This window comes from Embiotoca jacksoni, unplaced genomic scaffold (assembly GCF_022577435.1).
Source record: "Embiotoca jacksoni isolate LCO1_2020_lvr unplaced genomic scaffold, fEmbJac1.0.p SCAF_18, whole genome shotgun sequence".
Taxonomy (NCBI): domain Eukaryota; kingdom Metazoa; phylum Chordata; class Actinopteri; family Embiotocidae; genus Embiotoca; species Embiotoca jacksoni.
The window spans coordinates 9,728,707-9,750,947 of NW_027185318.1; the positions used below are offsets into that span (position 1 = coordinate 9,728,707).

At 43.7% G+C, this 22,241-nt stretch overlaps 1 protein-coding gene across 1 annotated transcript in view; it reads left to right on the forward strand.

Annotated features, from left to right (window-relative positions):
* fndc3ba (fibronectin type III domain containing 3Ba) overlaps positions 1–22,241 on the forward strand; it is an 81,486-nt gene that overhangs the window by 24,187 nt on the left and 35,058 nt on the right. The window contains exons 3-7 of the mRNA XM_069152665.1: positions 2,836–2,911; positions 18,901–18,977; positions 21,133–21,364; positions 21,506–21,674; positions 22,022–22,152. Of these exons, the coding sequence (XP_069008766.1) occupies positions 2,836–2,911; positions 18,901–18,977; positions 21,133–21,364; positions 21,506–21,674; positions 22,022–22,152 (685 nt within the window). The remainder of the gene's footprint in view (positions 1–2,835; positions 2,912–18,900; positions 18,978–21,132; positions 21,365–21,505; positions 21,675–22,021; positions 22,153–22,241) is intronic.

Sequence of the window (22,241 nt, forward strand, 5' to 3'; positions counted from 1 at the left end):
AGTGTTTTGGCTGCTACACATAACAGTTATGGGGGGATTTTGGCTGTAGCAGACAGCAGTTAGGGAGCTCTTTTTATTGTAACACCCTGCAGTTTAAACTCGGTTCCCAGTGTGGAATCAGGGATCAAGACCGATGATTATATAGATTTGACTGTGGCTGTGTGTATCCACGTTTGTGTGTATTTGTTTGTTTGTTAGTCTGTCATACTGTGAGTGTGTGTGTGTTTCTCCTACATTTCCAGTGTCTGTGTGGGCACACAAATGTCTGTGTTGAGTCTGAGCACATTATGTGTTTGTTTGCTTGTCTATGAGCTTTCCTGTCTATCTGTGTCTACCTGCCTACACCTGTTTATGTGTGTTTATCTGGGGCTGTTGCTTTGGTACATGCAAGCAAAGAGATCAAGTACATATACTGCACATGCTTATAATTGTATAATCTACAATCAATTTCTTGTGCTTTTTCCCCCCACAGTTTTCCACTTTTTTTTTTTGCATGTGACAAAATGAAACATAAAAATGTGGCTAAGTGGGAGAAGCTGCTTTGGGTAGCTGTGGTTCCAGAAGTAAAATTCCCATTCATTTTTGCTGTAGGCTTGGTTCGGCACGATACTTTCCCGGTTAAATCATCGGTACAAAAGGTTATGATCTCTGAGCTTTAATCTGGTTCTTTAACAAAAAAGTTGAGAGATGAGTTGAGTGAGCTAAAAATTGAGATATGTGTCATGTATATATGTTACCTCTGTCTTCTGAGGTGCAATTCAGCAAGTAACATCCAAACAAATACCAAAAAATTCTCAACGTGTTCAACGCAGGTATAGGAGCCACTATGACGGTGTTAAGAAAACTAAAGACACAATCTGAAGCTTTAATGTTTGCACTTTTAAACTATAGGTCAATTGTGAATGAATTGAACAACTATGGCAATGTGTTTTGTCTGTGAAGCCTTGAGAGTCGGCTACCGCTCTGTTTTATCCTAAAATTAAAATATCAACAGAGGATAGGGGAATCCCTCTCATACCAAAACTGTATCAGAAGTTCTGTGTTCTAATCTTAGGATATAGAACCCTGTATTGGCTACATGATGAGCTGCAACGATCAATGGGAGGCTCCATTTTTGGTTCCATTTAGTACCTTCTACTGGCTGCACGAGCTAAGTTGTAACATTATCGACAGCTTTGCATACTGAGGAAAGTTGTTGGCCTGAAACATCTCTGTATTAATAATGCATTCAATTGGAGTGCTGTAATTCTCATAATTTTAGATTATTATTTTTTTTTTGTCTCTGGAAATTCATAATCATCTCCTTCACATTGGAGTTAAGTGTACTGATTTATTAATGAATGGTACTTTACCTGTAATAATCACCCACACCAAAATCTGATGTCATTTTTTTCTTCATTTGTAATGTGGTGATATTCAGACATTCCCGTCCATTCCTATAGGCATCCATTTGATTGCCCTTGGGTCTGTTATGTTGGTGAAATGTACATTTATAGGAGAATTGGCTTTTATAAAATAGTGTGTTTTTGAGAAACTGACTGTAAAAACATAAATATTAAAACAAAAAAAATGGAGTGAACTCTGTGGGGCTAATATTTCATTCTTTAAAATATCAGTGTGGTTCTGAATCACAGAACCCAGACCCTCTATAAAGGTTGCCTCCCAAAAGGTTCTCACGACTCATCACTCATTGGTGGTTAAGCTTAAAATCACAGCTTGAGAAATATTGAGTTGTTTATTATTCTAACTTAATGTTTCCATTTTTTGTCACTTTATCGAGTCATTAAATTACTGGCTCACCACTGACTCGGTTATGTCAGTTTCAGTGATCAATCATGCTGCAAAACAAGACAAACACGCCACACTACTACTTTACACACAGTATGATTTTGGCATGTGTACGTTTCAGCAGTCACTCCACATGCACCCACCCACATGGTCTGATATAGGGGTTTTCTCAGTCCCTGGGAAAACATGGGTCGCCCTGTACTATGCTAGGGTTCCCATAGCAACAGTAACCGCTGCAGCAGACAGTGCAGGAAGTGTGTAAGTGTGTGTGTGCGTGTCTGAGGGAGAGGAGCAGGTTAGCGCTGAGATGGGAGAAGATGCAGACACTACAGGAGGAACGCAGGCTATGAAGATTTTACAACTGCACACCTGTAGAGCATAGACAGGGCTGTGCTTGTGTGTGCATGAATGTGCGCCTGAATACGTGTGTGTGTGTGTGTGTGTGTGTGTGTGTGTGTGTGTGTGTGTGTGTGTGTGTGTGTGTGTGCAATGGAGGGTCACCTGTTTCATGTCTACAGCCACGTGTACACTCTCAACAATCTGTATGCGGAGAATATGACGGTAAGCTGCACGCATTCTCGCTTTGGGCACATTCAGCAGAAACATTAAGAAATCAAATCATGTATTCAGGCTTCATTTGTGTGTGCTCACCTGCCTCTATGTTTTTCTGTGCTCCCTCTCTGTGTGTATCATAGTTGTGTGTACCGGTTCTCTTCTTGTCAGCGTGGTCTCTCAAATCAGGAATCGGGGTGTGTGAGACGGCAGCAGCGTCTCACCATCAGCTTATCTAACACCTCATTCGTTTGTGTGAACTCTCCGTGTCCGCCCTCCCCTAAGATCCGATGCTCGTTGTGTTATGTCATCTCGGCCAAGCTTATTGGCTTTCCAGCAGAGAATGTGTCCTGTTTTGTGGTTGTATGTTATGACATGATTTCCCTTAATGCCATCTTAAATTGTATTTTTCATCAGTTACCTGATCTGCTCTTTCAAACAAAGTGATTTTGGTGTGTGTCTGTGTGTGTCTGTGTGTCTTGTGTGTTGGTACAGGTGATCCTGGTGCAGGTGAACCCGGGGGAGACATTTACCATCCGGGCAGAGGACGGCTCACTGCAATGCATCCAGGGTCAGTCCTCTCTTATTTCATTATGTTATTGTATTAACATGTGGCCTGGTAGCTGCTCTCATGTCTGTCAAAGTGAGACAGAGTATTTACCGTCATTTTAATGATAATGCTGGCTGCACATGCTTACATTAGACTTGTGTTTTGAAAATGCATAATCTGATTTAAAACACTCACTTCTTATTTCAATAAAATTGTTCTAAATGCTGGAGGATTTACTGCCTTCACAGTATTTTGGCATGTTTTTGAAAACGGTTTTCTTTTTTTAACCTTCTTGCTGAGGAAGCGCACAGAAAACGCCATGCGAATTTTTTTTTTTTCCTTTTTGTGTGGTGATACAGTTGAAAACATGGATTTTTGGAAGTGTATTGACGGAGCACAACGGAGCGTTCGTGTGCAATTGTAATTGTAAAGAAGATTCACTGTCTTGAAGCAATAGTCAAAGCTTTCTTTTAATCCAAGAAGCTTCCAGATAATCCTTTTAGTCCCACCCATCATAATTGCTAATGATCCTCTGGGTTTAGTTATCTCGCACGATTGACTTGGAATGCAACGTTGAGCCGCTGGCTTTTAACCCGAGGATGTAGCTGTTCGCACCAGCTCATCGACGCACCGTATCTGTACGTTTTTCCAACTGCAAGTTATTTTAAAGTCCGAAATTGTAATCAAAGTGAAATTTCAAGCACGTTTGAAGACTCTAAAAGTGTTAATATTGCTGTAAAACTTGCAGAAACACCAGAATACTCCTTAACTGTCTTTCAGGAGAGCAGCCAGTGTTGCAAAAGTAAAGGTTAGGGGAAAAAGAAAGGGGTGGAGTGTCTAAGGGTGTTATCTCCAAATTTAAAACTGCCAGCTGAAAGCGCAGTCTACTCAATGACATATTGTGACTGATTGGGCAGCCATGGCCACGCTCTGGCATGGCTGCATCTGATATCAGAGCATGAAAAGACTGTAAATGTAAGCCACTTAGAAGCTCTTAAAAGAGGGAAGGAGGTGGCAGTAACACGGGATTTCCCCCAACTTTTTCTGGAATTGTGTCTCACTTTGATGATGTCAGAAATGTAAGCTGCTCCTCAGAAACTTTGAAAGGAAGTCTTTGTTTTCTCCTCAATCTCTTTCCCTCAGTCTGTCTGTCTCTCACTCTCACTCTCACTCTCTCTCTCTCTCTCTCTCTCTCTCTCTCTCTCTCTCTCTCTCTCTCTCTTTCTTTCTCTCTCTCTCTCCTTCTTCTTCTCTCACTCTCTTTCTTTGCCCTCTGAGCGAAGCTGTTCGTTGAGAGTTTTGGCTCAGACACTGCCCTCACCCCACCTCACCACCCTCCCCACCGGGGAAAAAAAAAAGAAAAAAAAAAAGCCCCACCACCATAGCGCTCTGTTGTAACAAATTACTTCCCGACTTCTTTTTTTTTTCTCCGCCTGCCATGTAATTCAATTTTTCCCCTGAAATCAGGGGGATCGCTGCGGGCAGACCTACGGGCACGGATAATGCCAGATAGAAACCGTACGTGATGGGATGGACGGATGCAAGGATGTGCAGATCCAGTTGACAGATAAAATTATAGATATGGATCAGTGACTTGTGGAAAGATGGCAAAAAAACAACAACAAAAAAAAAGACAGATGAACGAATGGTTTAGTGCTCTCGGCAGTGAATGACGAGGGAAACCAGGCACTGATTGGCAAAACGACACCGTATTGACGTAGTTGGGGTCTGGCGATTGTTTGTTTATTTGTGCGGTCACGTGTGTGCACTCGCATGCAAAATTTAGCATCGAAGGCACAGTGTGTCTGTGTGTGCTTTTTTTTTTTTGGTGCCTTTTACTCCAGTTGCAGATAGTTAATTAGGTGGGAGGTTTGGGGTCATGTTTGAATGCAGATATTATTAATGTGGAGGGCCACACACGCACACACACACACACGCACACGTGCACACACACACACACACACACACACACACACACACACACACACGCACACGCACACACACACACTCCTGCTCTTTCTCTCTCTCCGGAGGAGGTCACTGGGTTTAATGAGAGGTGGAGTGTGGCAGTGTGTTTTGAAGGGGAACTGAGTCGCTCTTTAGACAGACTCGGTGCGATTACTGAGACCTCAGAGCTCCGTGTTTGCGCATGCTTGCGTACTTGTGTGTCTGCGTGTGTGTTCGTACTTTGGCGTACTCGTGTGCAAGTGTGTGTGACAGAGCGAGATTACAGAGACCTCAGGGCACAGCCAGGAACCAGCTTTTATATAAAGTAACCTCTGTTTAGCTGCTGCACTGCGGTGCATGCATGCAAACATGCATACACGTACACAAACACGCACGCGCGCACGCGCACACACACACGCACGCGCGCGCGCCACACACACACACACACACACACACACACAGCTACTCTGCCAAGGCAGGACCAGCTCGGAGACGTCAACACAGCAGCCAGAAGAGATTCTTTCATATGAAACTCCAGCCTTTATTCTCCTCCGCTCACTCTTTTCCTTCTGCCTCCCTCCTTTTTCCTTTACCACTCATTCACGTGTCCCTACCTTAAGACAAACCTGAAACAGAAAAGAGGCTATTCTATTTGATGGATTAATGTTAAGTGCTGCTCATTTGCCACACCGCCGCTAACTGCTCCTGGCTGAATTACGTTTTTTTTTTTTATTTGGATTTAAGTTTATGTTGAATTTTATGAAGCTCAACAAATTCCATAACCTCAGGGCCAATGAAATCCATTAAAAATTGCACTGTGCACATTCAAAGAAATCAGATTGCCCTGAAATGTACCGGAGAGAAGTTTGTAGTTAGTGATAGAAGTAAAGCTGCTCGCTCTTATCTGCCGCTTCCTTCTTTTGTCCAATGGTGTTTGAGTCCTTCTGGGTGTTTCTTTGTGCTGCTTTGCTCGCATTGAATCAGTGTATCTTATTCTGAAATCCTTTTCCTGTGCGAGTCTGCTAATTAGCATGTCCTCTGTGTGTATGTGAGTGATGAGACTCACTCCATCCCCTGTCCTCCAACAGACTGACCTCTCGGTGCTCCTGGGGTCAGCTTCAATTGCCCCCCCCCTCCACCACCTCCACCCACCACACACTCCCAGTCTCTCACCTCACCTTCCCCCTCCCCACCTCTTTCAGCACCGCACCACACCCCCTACCCCCCTCCCTCTTCCCTTTCTCTCACCCTCCCCCCACTAAGACCATTCCCCTGAGCTTTCCCACACTCACATCAAAGGACAAGACTCTGGAGGGTGTGTTAGAGCACCCTGCTCTGGAATGTGAGTGTGTTAATGTGCGTTTGTGTGTGTGTGTGTGTGTGTTTGTGTCTATGTGTGTTTTACAAGGCCATGTTGGTTTACTGTGTTGTTTGCTCTTTGTTGGACTTTTTATGAGGGATGATGAGGCCAGGGGGTGAAGAGCAGGAAGCTGTGCCCTGCCAGGGAGGATGTGACATCATGAGGCTTGGGTGGCAGCAGCTAAACATCTCCTTCAACTCACTAATAGTTTGTAGCTAAGGTTGATATTAACCATAGTTGGCGTTAGTATATGCATACAGCGTATGTTTTTATGATAAACATTTCTTGTTCGCATAACAACCTGTGTTTCATAGGATGAAATGTGTCCAGTGGCACTTAAAATGCCAATGAAGCATCTTGGAAGTGGCAAAATGATCACGTTTCTACAATAGATTACAACTTCAATGACAGTTCAGTCGGAGAATTATTTCCTCACCACAAGAATGAATGGTTTCGAACATTCAAGCTATTTTATGTATGGACTTACTAGTTTTTTTTTTTCTCAGAATGGGTACTAATTAAACCAAGTGAATAAAATATATAGGTGTCTGTAGCTCAGATGGTAGAGCCGGTTGTCCACTAATCGCAGGGATTGACGTTTCCCCCCGCTTCCTCCAGTCCTCTTTCGGAAGTTCCATAGGGTACTACCGAGGTTGCTCCCAATGGCGGGCAAGCAACTTGCATGACGGCTCTTTCACCGTTGGTGTGTGTGAGTGGATAAAAGGGAGGCGAACATTGTAAAGTGCATCGAGACCTCTAAGGTGAATTGACGATGTATAAGTGCAGAGCATTTACCAAAGAAAATCTTTTTTTTCTGAATTCATTACATTAGTGGGTGAACTGTTTCTCCTGCACAGGCTGGACTCTGGGAATGAAAAAAACGCTGCATGATAGAGTCCATTCTCACAGCTGCTTTACTGCAGTGGCTTCATGGGCAAAGTAGTCCTTTTCTCAGCTGCAGTCCTGTTAGCTGAGGCCGTTTTTCTGACCAACAATGATTATAGCGGACACTGTCAGTCTGACCTCAGCGGTGTGGTGTGTGCACCAGCTGTGTGCGCATGTTTCTTCTGTCATCTGGACAGAGCGGGTGTGAATCATGTCAAGGTCTGTTTTGTGTCTTGCCAGCAGATGTGTGCGCTTTGTTCACTCCTGTCTTCTTGTTTGTTTATCTCTGTCCCTCTCAGTGTGCATTCTAATTCTGTCATTTCATGTCTTCACTTTCGAAAATTGATCAGGCCCTGCTGTCATTAAAGATGTTCCACATATTGCTACGCAGAGTAGCTTTGCTAAGAGACTTCTGCCATAAATACTCTGTGCAACAGATACTCGCCTTACATGAGTGACTGGATGCTGCATTAACGCCACATCTCTGCACCACAGTTTCTTTAGATTATATTCTTTTCGTATTAATCAAGTAATTTAAGTGGGACATGTGTGAAGAGTATGGGTCTGAATGAAGATAATTACTGTTTTTACAAAACTTGCTTGTACCACAAGTTACAGCATTCTTGCTGGCATCATTTCCATATTTAGCTCAGCAGGTATACACAATGAATCAGCCAGAAACAGTCCTTTTTTTGCGGGATTTTTCCCTTCTCTGCATAATGCCAGGGGCACTAAATTGTTTCAACACACTGAGGCATCATCATAATCTGTATTATCAGATAATGGCTTTACAAGTGAAAACAAATGGAAAAATATAGATGTAAATGATATACATTTAGACCAGTAACTGACATCACATCAGACTCTTCTTCCTCTCATCTCAATTTAGCATCTCCTCATTTCTTAAGTTGAAGAAACTAGGCAAATATGGGAATTAGGAGACGATAAAGGACTGTTTGATGTAGCCTGTGTTTTTCTTCCATTTATTAGTTTCTTTTGTGTTTGTCTCAGCCGCCGTCTTCTCTTGTCTACCTTTGCCTCGCCTCCGTTTGTCTCAGTGTCCCCCTGCTTCACAGTGTTCGTTTCAGCTGGATGGACAATGCTGATGTTGCTCTTGCTGGCTTCACTGCATCACTACAGAAGCTTGCTGAGGTTTTTTCTTTGACCCGGAGTGTGCACTTTTACACTCTGAGCCCTTTGATGTAAATGGAAATAGCTGGTTGAGGGAAATATGGTGGAAAGTCTCGCTGTATTTACACCAAGCCAGATGGCTCTAAACAAGCCAGGGGCGAAGAGACAAATAAATTTTTCTCAGAAGGGCTTAATTTAGAACGCTGTTTCGGACTGTCCTGCTGCTGCTTGTAACCAGAGGTGGTTGTTTTATGAACTTTAAAAAAAAAATCTACCTCTAAATCCAAATCCCACCCATATGGGGCACTGTAATTAACATTGCTGTGCAATTAAAAGAAAGTTGGCACATGTCTGTATGTTAGTTGGCCTGTGAACCTGTAACCCAAGTGAAAGGATGTACAGAGTCTTTATTGAAATGAACTGTGAAACAATGTGTTTTTTTTAAATACTTGAATAAAAGTTATTTAGCATCAGAAGCTGGATGGATTGGAATATGTCATCAATCAACTAACTAACCAAGTTTTCCAAATTTGCAGAGGATTGCCTTTGTTTTCATTGGACATGCGCAATGTATTGAGATAAAATATCATGCTCTTTTATCCCCAACCTCATGAAAGAATAGTGCTATAACGAGTCCTAAGTCTCGCCCAGTGACATCTCAGTCGAGTGTGTTGAGGAACTAACACCACTGCAGATTATTTTTCTCCCTGATCTGTTCATAATGGCTTCAAATTAAATCTGTATTTATGGAATATATTTCATATTGTGCTGGAAGAAAGGAAATGGGATGGGTGGAGAGACACATGGCAGCGAGGGATCAGATAATAGAGAAATCATGTGAGCCTGTAATGTGTGTTTGGGTGCATGCACACCTCTGTATGTATTTAATTTTGTGTAGTTTTATCTTGACAGTCAGGTGAAGGAAACTATTTACAGAAGGATTTACCTACCTGAGTGTAAAACTGATTCTGGAGGTGTGTTTTAGTGTGTATGTCTTAATTTTGAGTTATGTCCCTTTGGATTTGGGGAAAACTGGTCACCATGGGAACGGACTCTCACTCCAGGTGGTGTGTAATGGAATGTGGTCCCTCTGGGCACAGTTTGTGTGTGCGTGTGTGTATTTGTGTGTGGCATACCTACCTTTTTCTTTTCCCAGCATTTTCCACTCAGAAGTACTTTGTAAGAAACAAAAGAGGAGAGAGGATTGGTTTGGTTCATTTGGTAGAAGGTCGTTAAGAGCTTGACTTCAGTGCGCGCTCGCGCGAGTGTGTGTGTGTGTGTGTGTGTGTGTGTGTGTGTGTGTGTGTGTGTGTGTGTGTGTGTGTGTGTGAGGCAGAGAGAGTTGATTGTTGTTGTATGCCCTGCCCAGTGCTCACTTATAAACCCAATGCCCTCACAGCTGGGTATGAGGAGGCAGAACAAGGTAGGGAGGGAGGAATAAATTGAGTAATGGAGTTCAAATGAAATGATAGGATGAAGGGAAGGTAAATAAAGGAAGACAGGCAGAAAGAAAGAAAGACTGCAAGGGATAGAGTGAGAGAATCAGACACTGCATGTCTGGTCGTGTCTGCTGCCATGCATTCCGGGTGAGGCCACTTCCTGTATGTGATGACCCTGGCTACCCCTGTGCTGCTGCTGACTTGGCCCGGTCTGCCAGCTCTGGGGAACGCCACATTTGCTGTTGGGACTGGCCCAGGGCAACCTGGGGGTGGGAGTACTTTGAGAAGAGTGACCAAAACCTCTGAGAATACTTTGTCTGTCTTCATATGTAAGAACTGTGTGTGTGTGTGTGTGTGTGTGTGTGTGTGTGTGTGTGTGAACAGCAGCTGTATAGTGGAGACTACTTGCAGATTTTTCCAGAGAGACAGAGAGAGAGAAAGAAAGATCTTTTCCAGGGATGAAATTCTTGGCTCTCTTGAAGCTCAGGGTACAGCTGGAGCACTTCTCCCTCTCTTCACCCTCATTCACTCCTCCTCCTCCTCCTCTCCCTCTCTTTCCAGCCTTCTTCATTTCCTCCCTATCTTCCCTGTCTCTCCTTTTCCCTGCATTTCTGTCTTGTAGTATTTTTTTTATTTTTTTATTATTTCAGTCTCACAACTCCAACTTGAGAATTGGCTATTTCATAAATAAATAAAACTCTATCATTACACTGGTAATGCTGCTTTTCGAAATAGACTGGGTTAGATTGATGACGCTTTATTGATCACGTGGGGCTGTAAGTGCAAGCTGCAAGTTGTGATGGGATACATCAAAGAGGCGCCTGCTTTAAAAAAGCAATGAAGCAAGTATGCCTCCTGCACAGCTGCGGGAGTTCCACATGTCATTGTTTTCATCATGTGTGTATAGATTTCAAAGGGAAGCTCCTCTGCTTTTTTTTTTTTTTTTTCTCTTGCTCTGATCTGATTGGATAGGTGGATGATGTGTGTGTGTGTGTGTGTCAGTTAATGGGTGGGCCCGACCAGGGAGCTAAAGGAATCATTGGAGACACTGGTAGAGACACAAGTTTAATAATGGTCTAAAGAAGAACTCGGTCTGAACTACATAATTGTCCCAATTTCTCCCCTTCTTGAATTTATATCTTCACTTCCTTGCTGTTCTGATCATCTAACAGCCATGGGACATGTGCACACATACCAGTGCACACATCTACAAGCACAGAAACAGTGGAATTCAGAGTTAGAGAGAGGGGGAAAGTCCCTGCTAATCTAGGATTTCCAGCCTTTCCTTCTTTCTTTCCATTGACATTCACACGACTTCTTCTCTTCTCTTCAGCCCCCCCCCCCCCGCCCCCTCCCACCACCACCACCACCCACACACACACACACACACACACACACTGTCTCTGCTCTTTGTGGTGGACACAAACTTGGTGCTGTTCAGACTGTGACTCATACACCAGGAATGCCCAACATTAACATGTGGAGAGATAGAAGAAGAAAAAGTGAGGGGAGGATGTGAAGAGGGGCTGCCGAGTCCAGCTGGGTAAAACATAGCAGGTTGTGGAGAGAGGGGAAAAAATGAGTAAAAATGAGTAAAAATCGTTGCTGCTGCTTTAGTGGGTCAAGGTTTGAGAATTTGTTGTGTCTTGGGGATTTAAGTGAGTGAGAGAAGGGAAAGGGAGTAAGAGAAGGAGAGCAGGAAATGATTATATGACTCCGAGTCTGTTTACACACCAACAGCTGTTGCACTTCTTTCTCTCTCTCTTTCTTTTTCTCTCACTCTCTCTCCTTCTAGACATGTAGAGCTGAATAGGGAATGGATATAATGAGTCATCAGTGTCTGGATAGTGTATGTTGTGCATGTGCATGCTTGCTCATGTATATCAGGAGTCCTTGCATGTCAACATGCATGGGTGTATGTATGCTATGCATTAATGCACGAGTGATACGGGAAGTATGCTGGAACCATATTGTGTGTTGCATGGTTACCGATACCAAAACAATTGTATCTACAGGCCCGAGAATAGCCTTGTGATAATACTGGGAAAACGGCAGGCTTATGTGTGTGTGTGTGTGTGTGTGTGTGTGTGTGTGTGTGTGTGTGTGTGTGTGTGTGTGTTGTGTTGTCTGGATTTGCAGCTGCATTGGTGTATTTGGTGGTTTGTGCCAGGGTGACCGTGATTTCTGTCCAAACTATCCAAATGTCAGTGTGTTCTACAAGTCCGTTGTGCATGAACAACTGGTAGCGTGTCTCTTTCATGTCAGTGTGACATCTAAAGAGTGCACACACATATGTCCAGGTGTGAATCTGGCCTCTTGCCTGCGGTCTTGAAATTTGTCTGTCATAGTGTAAGTGAGCCTTTGTGTGTGCACACATTGGAGTGCCTGTGAGTATGTGCGCAGCTGTTAGGGTGTGTTTGTGCATGTTAAGATCTTGAGAACAAAGCGCTGCTGGGCTCAGTGTCCCTCCAGACGTTACGTTGCTCTCCTTTGGAGCAGACCCAGCAGCAGAAGTAGGTTGGCCGACTGCACCCCTCCTCTGGGTGGGGGAGAACCGGAGAGAGATGTGGGCTGGGTGGAGGTATGGGCTGGCACCCGGGCTACACTAAACAGATCGAGGCTTGTACGCTTTGGGGCAGTTTACACAATGATCAGTACAGGATAAGATGGAGATGTTAACTTCATATTGCAAGAAATTCACCCATTTGAATGACATAGGAAGCATTTTTTATTTTCACCGAATGTGACATCAAACTCAATTAACCAATGGTGATTAAGCTGAAAAGACTGTTCTAAGTATTGTTAGAATGCAATGACACAAAAAGAAAAACTTTTAGGAGGTAGCAGGTGAAGAATTTCATAACATGGGTATTGGGTGTCTTATGAATTATGTGTTAATTATTTTCATACAATGGGTGTATCCTATTAGGAAACAAAGCTTTCCATTTGGAATAAAATCATTTACACAAATATATATTAAAAAAAAAAACAATATGGGGAGCATTTGATTTATAATAACTTGGATGTGTTTTTCTGCTCTGGGGATATTGATTGTTCAACACTTGAAGTGCTGCTGCTGTCTTGGACCGTTCTCTCTTGAAAAAAAAAAAGCATACTTAAATTGATTTGGACTAACCTGGATGAATTAAAAGCTGCATGAACTACATGAAAATAAAGTTTAGAAGATGCCAATTTTTTCCCAGAGTTCTTAGGAACTCCTGGAGAGCCGGGGGAGATGCTGCAGTAAATCAATCTCCAACTATTTTGAATATTTTAAGCCTGTATAAAGAGATGGAGTGTTTATTCTAAAATTATGTGTCCAACATAAAAATGACATCTGCTGTTTTGGTATTGATGACTATTTATCACGCTATTACTTGTGTTTATTAGCAAATCTTAAGTGTATTACTTTTGTTATTTTTCTTGGAGAAAAAGAGGCACATGTCATCACTGTTGGATTTACTTAATTTCCCTGACTGAGATACAAAATACATCTCAGAAATCAAAGAACTGAACTGGACTCATGATTTTGGTGGTAATGTTAATTATGGAGAAAAATATGAGTAAACAAAGGAAGGTTATGGTTGGAATTCCAGCCCTCTGCCGAACGGTGACAAGGGCAAACAACCAGAGGTGGAACCGAGGACCTCAGTGCACACGTCTGGCAGTTCTGTTTGGCAGCAAACCTCCCTGCCATCAGACTCCATACAGCATCTGGCTTGGAGGGGCAATTTTGCACAAGTGGGAGTGGAAACTTTTCTGTTGCAAAAGGATAATTATTTAATTTTTTTCCATCATCTGTATGGAGAAGAGCATGCTTAGTTTAAAGCATGAGCCCGCGAGTTAAGAAAATACAGCCCTGGTTTTTACGAGCCTCGTAACAATAGGTTCTTCTTCTACTCATGATAATATGCTGATGTCACAGCTTTATCAGATCAGATTCAACTTTATTGTCATTGCACAGAGTACAAGTACTAGGACTTTATGAAGTCACCGTGCCATTGATAGTTGGCATAACTGATAATAATTTACAGGCTTCTTATGACACTGTTAGGTAACTTTGAGCTTAGAAGCTTAAAGTAGAGTAGCTCCCACATCTTGAGGAATGTTCTTACACATATCTACACACACACACACACACACACACACACACACACACACACACACACACACACACACACACACACACACAGTATATATACATACAGTAAGACCCAGTGTTCAAATGTAGCAACTCTCCAGCTTATGATTTACATTCCGCTGCAAATCAGCAGCCCGCTCAAATTACAGCGCTGTCGCCCAGAACACAGCTTCAGGATCAGAGGTGTGATTGTGCGTTTCTTTATGCACATATTTGTTGCATGCACATGCAGCACGTCAGCTGTGTCTACTTGGTGCATGTGTGCTTAAGCCAGTGTGCCAGTTCTCTGCATCACTCTGCAGAGAGTCAGTGTCAGGAGGGCAGAGGACTGAAGGCAGGGCGGCGCAGGAAGTCTCGACTTCCTCCCCAATCACTGAACCTCACCCTGCCCACGGTAAAGATGTCCACCGGACTTGACTCAGCGGAGATGGACTGGAGGGCTCTGTAGTGTGTGTGTATCTGTGTGTGTCTTTGTGTGTGTAGCATCAACCAATCTGGGTTTTATATATACAGTGCTATTTTAAAGTTGTCTCCCACATTTCCTGCTGAAGCAGTCTACCTCTCGTTTTATTGTCTCCCTCTTTCTCAGCACTTCCCATTGTGCTCCACACTCTGCTCTGTCTCTGTAGCTTCTAGTAGTTGTATCAGCTGACTAAAAGATCTAAGGGGATCCGTTTCCTTTTTATATATATAGCATTCATGTTCGATATGACAATAGGTCATGCTCTCTACAGTGTGTGTGTGTGTGTGTGTGTGTGTGTGTGTGTGTGTGTGTGTGTGTGTTTGATTGGCTGGCCAGGCAGCAGAGGAAGCTGTCGTGGGAGTGTCTTGCTCTTGGAGCTCTGAGGACAGATAACATTACCCTGCTGATGCTTACATAACTTCCAGGCAATGCCACGTCACAACTGACCCAGACACACGCAGACGCATGCACAGATGCACGGACACACATAAACACATACACACACACACACACACACACACACACACACACACACAAATATAAATACAAATACCTATCTAGATTGGACAGCTGCCTCCATGGGGCTCTGAGAGGGTATACAAAGATTGTGTGTGTGTTGCCCTTTGAAGATGAAGTGAATGTATTTTTAAATCTATTTAGTATTTCTATGTTTTTGTTTCTTCCTGCGTTTTTGGGGAAAACCATTTCAGTCTAGTTGTTTTGTATGTAGGTCAGCTCGCAAACAGGCTCCTTTGGTTCGATACCAACACCACACACACACACACACACACACACACACACACACACACGACATACACACATGCGTTCCCAAGAGGGTCTGTGTTTCCTTTCAATGTGGTGACCACATGTGCAGGGATGAAGGGAGTGAAGGGAAAGTGTTTCACTTCTCTCTAGAAGCTGAATCCTGCTTCAATCTGACAGAAAACACACAGATACACACAGCTGACCTACAATCACTGTTGGCACCATTGACCGATCAATCGACGTGGATGGAGTGTGTGTGTGTTTTTGCAGTGTGCAGAAGTTCGTGCATTATTACGGATGCAAGTAATTGGGCGTCTGTGGTCACTTTTGTTTCTACTTGTGTGTGTGTTGTGATTTGGGGGGCCCTGTCGCAGCTGTCTTTGACATCTGTATTATGGGAAACATCTGATCTGATCTGAAACGTTGCATCATCTCCTCTGTGTGTGTCTGCGTATGAATGTATGTATAGGCAGCTGGATACTATCACAAGTCGTGTGTGTGTGTGTGTGTGTGTGTGTGTGTGTGTGTGTGTGTGTGTGTGCGCGCGCGCGCGTGCATGTTTATGTGTGTGTATGTGTTGCTGTTTTTTTTTTTTTTTTTGTGAATGAGCCAGTACAGGAGCAGATTGTCTGCTTGTCTGAGATTGTTTGTGCCTGTGTGTGGTAAATTGTGAGACAGGATGTTTACCACAGACATGTGTGTATATTTCTTGTGTAAATCTTTAGCGACCGAAGTTAAACTTTCTGAGGTGAGACTGAAAAAGTGTGCGTGTCAGTATCCATAGGTGTAATATTAGTGTGAAGATCTGGCTGGGTTTCTTATTGTCCCACATTTCTACTTTTTAACTGAATTTGTTTATTATCTTTTTTCCCTAAGTCATGGAAATTTAATGTTTTCTGGCTTTAACTTTATGGACTTGTTGCTCATGACAACAGTGTTTCCCATTTCAACACCTGTCTGGCATTCCCTTTGCTCCTCCTTGCTATTTCTATCTTTATCATACACAACACAAAACATAGTTCGTCATCATTCCTGTGGTCATCTTGGTTGCTCTTGAGTAGACAGTGGCTATGAAGCCAGTATGTGCACGTGCTCTTGACCCCCAAATGAACTCCACATCTGACCACAGACCTCAGATTTATTTCAGTGACCCTCACAGTCAGATTGTTCAGTTTCAGATGCGGGAAAAACATTTTTTGTAGAGTGCTTTAACAGAAAACAGAACTGAGATTGAAACGTATAGTAGTGTCACTCATTGTTATCCTGATTGACAGAGTATACAACTTGTTTAAGATACAATTTAACATTGGTAATCTGCATCCTTTTAAACCCTTTAAAATCAAACTATTCCTCATTTGTCTGGATCCCTCCGGATGTCAGATTACTCATACCGAGGCCTTTACTCTGACTCAGGTAAAGTGATGTCACTCCACACACAGGATATGACCTCATAACTGATCTCTGACCTGACCTCTCCGGCAGTCGGAAGCGGAAGAAGCAACAGATGAAAGAAGGCGAGAAGAAGGGAGGAGTCGAGCTGGTTAGCTGTATGATGTCTGGGATTCCAGTAGGATTAGGCAGAGGAAGTCCTGACTCTATTTGTGGTGCTTAAAAGTTAAAGTGGAGGCACGACCAGAGAGTGACGTTACCACAATGTGGATCAAGGACCACACTGACTTATTTGTCCATGTGCACACACACGGACACAATTACAACCTCTTGAATGCACACGTACAAATGCTTGATTATACTGAGCTTTTTCTAAATGGAAGTCAGTCTAATATATTGTATGACTTACAGCAGTGTGTGTGTGTGAATGTGTGTGTGAAGGGTAGCAGGACAAAGAGTGTCTTGTATTTTGGGAAGGGGTTGGGGGGCAGTTGGACCTGTTGAGTCCAGTCCCTGGGGGCCAGGGATGGGAATGGTGTGTGTGTGTGTGTGTGTGTGTGTGTGTGTGTGTGTGTGTGTGTGTGTGTGAGCAGAGGAATGCTGCTGTTTGCTGAGAGAAGAGCACAGAGGCAGCAGAGACTGTCCAAACACACGTCTGTTTGCCAAGAGTGTGCATGAGAGATGGTGACTGAGAGAGAGAGTGTGTGTGTGTGTGTGTGTGTTTGGGACAGTGTGTGTGTGCGTGTGTGTGTGTGTGTGTGGGACAGTGTGTGTGTGTGTGTGTGTGTGTGTGTGTGTGTGTGTGTGTGTGGACAGTGTGTGTGTGGGACAGTGTGTGTGTGTGTGTGTGTGTGTGTGTGTGTGAGAGAGACTGTGACTGAGAGAGAGTGTGTGTGTGTGTGTGTGTGTGTGTGTGTGTGTGTGTGTGTGTGTGTGTTGGGACAGTGTGTGAGTAAGAGGGAAAGTGTGTTATGAGCCGTGATGGAAAGAGGTTTGGAGGAGCTCTGTATGTGTGTAGTGTGTGTTCTCCCCATGCTATGACCTTCTGCTCAATGAGGACTTTCATATCCACTCCGAGTCTCCATGGTAGGGGAGCAGACGGGACTGAAAGAGGCCTGTCTCTCCATACCTGTGACCTACTCTCCACACAAGCACACTAGCCCACACTGCAGACTTTGCTCAGGTTGTGTTTGTGTGTGTGTAGGTGTGTGTGTGTTTACTGTACTCTACCTGTTTGTTTGGCTGATGAGAGGTCAGGAAGGTGGGAGAGAGATGGGGGTGGGGGGTTGTGAAGGTGATGAAGAGGGGTGGGGGGGGGGGTGAGGATGACTGAGTGAATATGGAAAAGGAACAAAGTGAGTAATATTTGAAATGAAAGGAGGGGAGTGAAGGATGTGAGTAATAGATGAAGCAAGGGAAAGATAGAGGCTCATGCAGGAGTAATCCCTGAAAATAGGGATGACGGTAAGGAGGTAGAGGAGAAAGGAGATGAAAAAAAAATTGGATAGAAAAGCAGGTGCAGGTGTAGGAAATGATCGAGGGAGAAGTTGTTAAAGGAAGGAAGAATGGGGGGAGTCAGGAAATGAGAGAAGAACCCAAGGAGGAATGAAAATGGGAGTTTAAGAGTCAGTTCACCTAAATAACAAATAAAAAAGTATGTTTTCTCAGTTATAACAAAGAGGTACGTGAGGAACCATACTTTTTCACAATTTGTGTGAAATGACCCTTTAAAGGAGACCAGGTTTCAGAATAGTCAACTGGCATTTAAGTGATGTCAACATGGGCAGAAAATATGAGCGCATCTTCATACTTGCATGTGTGTTTGTAGGTAGCCAGGGCCTCTGTATGTGCAGTGTGATTTATTCTGAGGCCAGGTCTACCTCTAGCTGTCCCGACGGGGTCCCAATGACTTTAGCAGCCGCAGACCTCCACCACAGAAAGACGGGAGGAAGAGAGAGACTAAGAGATTTCTTTTGGGGGGGTGGGGGGTGGGGGGTATGGACGGTGGAAAAGTCAACATCATTTTCAGTCTGCTAATTCTATTCAGATTCTCTTGCTTTTCCTGCAGAGCGGAGATTTCGTTTTTCAGTAAAAGCGGCCATGTGCCCTCGTGCTATGCCTATAATTATCATGACGCTACAGTTGAAGGCAGGCATTATGGTCTTTAGTTGTGAGACAGAAATGAAGAAAGAACATGGTTTTGGATTTGTGTTTGAGTGCGTTTTAAAGTCATGCAGGCAGGTTTGAAAGGGAAAAAGTCTTTTATTGTCAGAGGTTAAACTAGTTTAGTAAAGTTTCTTCACAGGTTAATTTTCCTTATAAATAGGGGGCACTTTAAAATCAATTTAAACATATAGTATTGCACCTAAAGCTGGCCTTCTCTTTAGTGTGTGTGGCTGTGTTTGTGTCCCTGCTCTTGATTGATTGATGTAAATGTCCTTAAGCACGAGTTGCCTGGTTAAGTAAACAACTCTTCTCCTCCCTGCTCAGGTCCTGCTGAGGTTCCCATGATGTCCCCAAATGGGTCAATCCCCCCCATCCACGTACCCCCAGGATACATCTCACAGGTTAGTAGTTTCATATTTGTGTGTCTTTTTTCCTTCTATCTGATACTCCTTGGCATATTTTTGATGTTCCTCGTGTTTGTGTCTCGTGGGAGAATTTCAGTCAAAATAACAGTCAAGGACTGAGGCAGGTGCACACTCTGTGTACGACTGCATTTAATTATCGAGTGTTTTCTGTTTCTGAACAAAAGGCTTCTTAAGCCATCATGTAAGAAGTGGTTATTAAGAACACCAGTTCGCCACAATTTAACATATTTTTAAGGCAATGTATTCTGTTTTTGTTTAATTAAGTGTCACTCGGTTGGAGTGTTAGTCAGGTGTCAACATGCTGATGCTTGTTTTTATAAAAAGTTTATTTTTGACGAACAACTTTCAGAGGTGGATCTCGTGGTCACCATTAAAGTATTGTAAGCATTATGTATAAAAGTCAGACAATTTTTGGAGACCTTGTGTACAAACTGTGCAAGAAAGCCTGCGCCAGGCATTTCACCTAGCCTGTCTGTTGTAGTTCAGAAACAGAAGTAACCAAGGCGGCCTCCTCCCCCAACAGAGCACTGTGCAGGAATGTGCTGAATTTGAGGTGTTAGGGTCATTTGTTTTTCTGAGTCTCTTATATACATGTGTGTGTGTGTGTGTGTGTGCATGCGTGTGCGTGCCTGCCTGTGTTCTCAATTGAATGTCCCTACAAGGGGAGAAGAAAAATCTGAAAAAGGAGAGGGAGTCAATGGACTGTCCTCACAGGCAGAGTATTACAAATACATCTGTTGTCTGAATGTGGTGGGATTGTGTTCCCTACGGCAATGGAAGTCAGGTCATTGGCTCACCGTGGGTGTGTGTTTGTGTTTGCTTGTGTGTCAGTCGGGACCAGGCCAAGTGTGAGCGGGAAACAGTGTCACTTACACTTACACTCACTTACATAAACAAGTCCGGTAGTTTTTATTGGGGGGGGGGGTTGGAAGATAGGATGGCTGGATAAATAGCAAGACTGTGTGTGTGTGTGTGTGTGTGTGTGTGTGTGTGTGTGTGTCTGTCCTATCTTTGTGTGGTTTGTGCCTGCAGTGCGATGGCAAGTATGTGTTTGTGTGTGCACATGTGTAGATGTGTTTTTCTTTGCCAGTAATGTGTGGCTACATAGGCCATGTACTCATGCAGGGACTTTGCCCTTGTTTTCCTGTAAACACTGTTTTTCTCATCTGCAGCAGAGGAGGGGATGAGGGGAAGATAGGGGCCTCCTCTTCCTCCTCCTCCTCCTCCTCCTCCTCCTCCTCTTATTCTCCCCCTCTAAATTTTTCTCACTGGGATTAGTTCTGTAACCCTCTTCCTACCCTCCTGACCCCCCTTGTGTACCCTTCTTTCTTTCTGCCTGTTGTAATTCTGACACCGAGTCTGTTTCTTCTCAGTTCCTGTGGGGCTTTTTGGGGGGTGTTGTGTGTGTGTGTGTGTGTGTGTGTGTGTGTGTGTGTGTGTGTGTGTGTGTGTGTGTGTGTGTGTGTGTGTGTGTGTGTGTGTGTGTGTGTGTGTGTGTGTGTGTGTGTTTGTGGCGTGTTGTTGTTGTTGTTGTTTTGAGGGGCCAGCAGATGACTTCCCCTCTCTGCAGGGAGTGTGTGTTTGCTCTCTGCTTGGAATGCAGGCCTGTGAAAGTGTCTGAATAGTTGGAATGTGTGTGTCTGTCCCTGAATGTGAAAGTGAATACATTTATGGAATCTATGTTAATTCGAGGCAGCACTTTGAACCTTGTTGTTATTGAAATGTGCAGGCCGTCTGATGACAACATTGCACTACTTATTTTCATCACTTTATGGGATGGCACTTCATGTTGGCATACTGTCTCAGCTGTCAAATAAATTATGCAATTAATTCCTTTATTAGATATCCACCATTTAACAGACAGAGCACCTGCTCTTGCAGAGTAATTGGCAGTGAAAAACTCTTTGATAGGCATTTAATTAGGACCTTTGAGTCAATCTCTACTCAACAATATATAAATCAATCACAGACAGTTTACAGAGCTCACGCAGGTACTCAAGTACGGATTTCTTAAACACACACGTCTCACTGTCATGTTAGTGTGCAAAAAAAGTGTGGTGTGTGAAAGTCCCTAAACATACTGGATTTGTTTATTCCTCTCACACCCATGCTGTTCTCTTCTCCCCTACAGGTGCTGGAAGATACCACAGGGGTCCGCCGGGTAGTGGTGACCCCCCAGTCTCCCGAGTGCTACCCTCCCTCCTACTCTCCAGCTCTCTCCCCCACACACCACCTTCCTCCGTACCTGGCTCACCCTCACTTCATCCCCAACTCTCACTCTTTCTATCCCCCTGTCAGCCCCGGGGAGATACCTCCCCACCAGTACTACCAGCACCACCTTCCCCCCATGTATGGCGACCCAGGTACCCTCATGCCGACTGGACTCAAGCTATCCAAATCCCCAATGATTTTATGATTAAATCTGAAATATAAAAATATGCTCTGCACAGGATTTTAGATGAACCCAGCTCACCTCCTGTCCTCTCCTCTGCTCTACTCTCCAGCAGAAATTATCCCAATTTATGGGATGTCAAATTACTTAGGCAGAGAGGAGACGTACAGCAAGCCGCAGCCCAAAAAGATAAAGGGACAACTAGAGCGACAGAACCGACTTAATTCTCCCCCCTCCACTCTCTATAAGGGCAGTCTTGGGCCAGCACACAACGGATACAGGTGATCACACACTTTCTGAGATGGGATGAGATAACTGGGTGTCTGAAGTTTTTTTGTGTCCAACTGTTATCCAACATCATGAACAACTGTTTTACAAGGGACGTTTTATTTGAATTGAACTGATGTTGATGGTCATTAATGCTGATTTTACTGTTAGGACCAAAATTATTATTTGTTTCACGTCTTCAGTCTCTATTTTCTTTTGGCACACAGCAATTTTGGTCACATTTAATTTTCCTCACAAAAAGCTTATGTATTCACGGCAATTCTTGGCCATAAAAACACCATCCTTATTTTTTTCTTTTACACAAATACAGTAAAGTTTGTTGTAATATTGTTTGTGACAGCAACAAATCACACGCCCCATCGCTCGGGTCAGTCGGGTCAGGGGGCGGAGTCAGCAGTCCAGGAGGCAAGAAGCCAGAGAGAAGACTCCGCAGCAGTCCCCGAAACAGTGAACCAGAGACACACACACAAGGTAAGACCCACACAAACACAAAGCAGTAAGAGAGACTGACACACACTTACAATAAAGGGCTGAAGTTCACAGTGGGATTTAATGGCTTT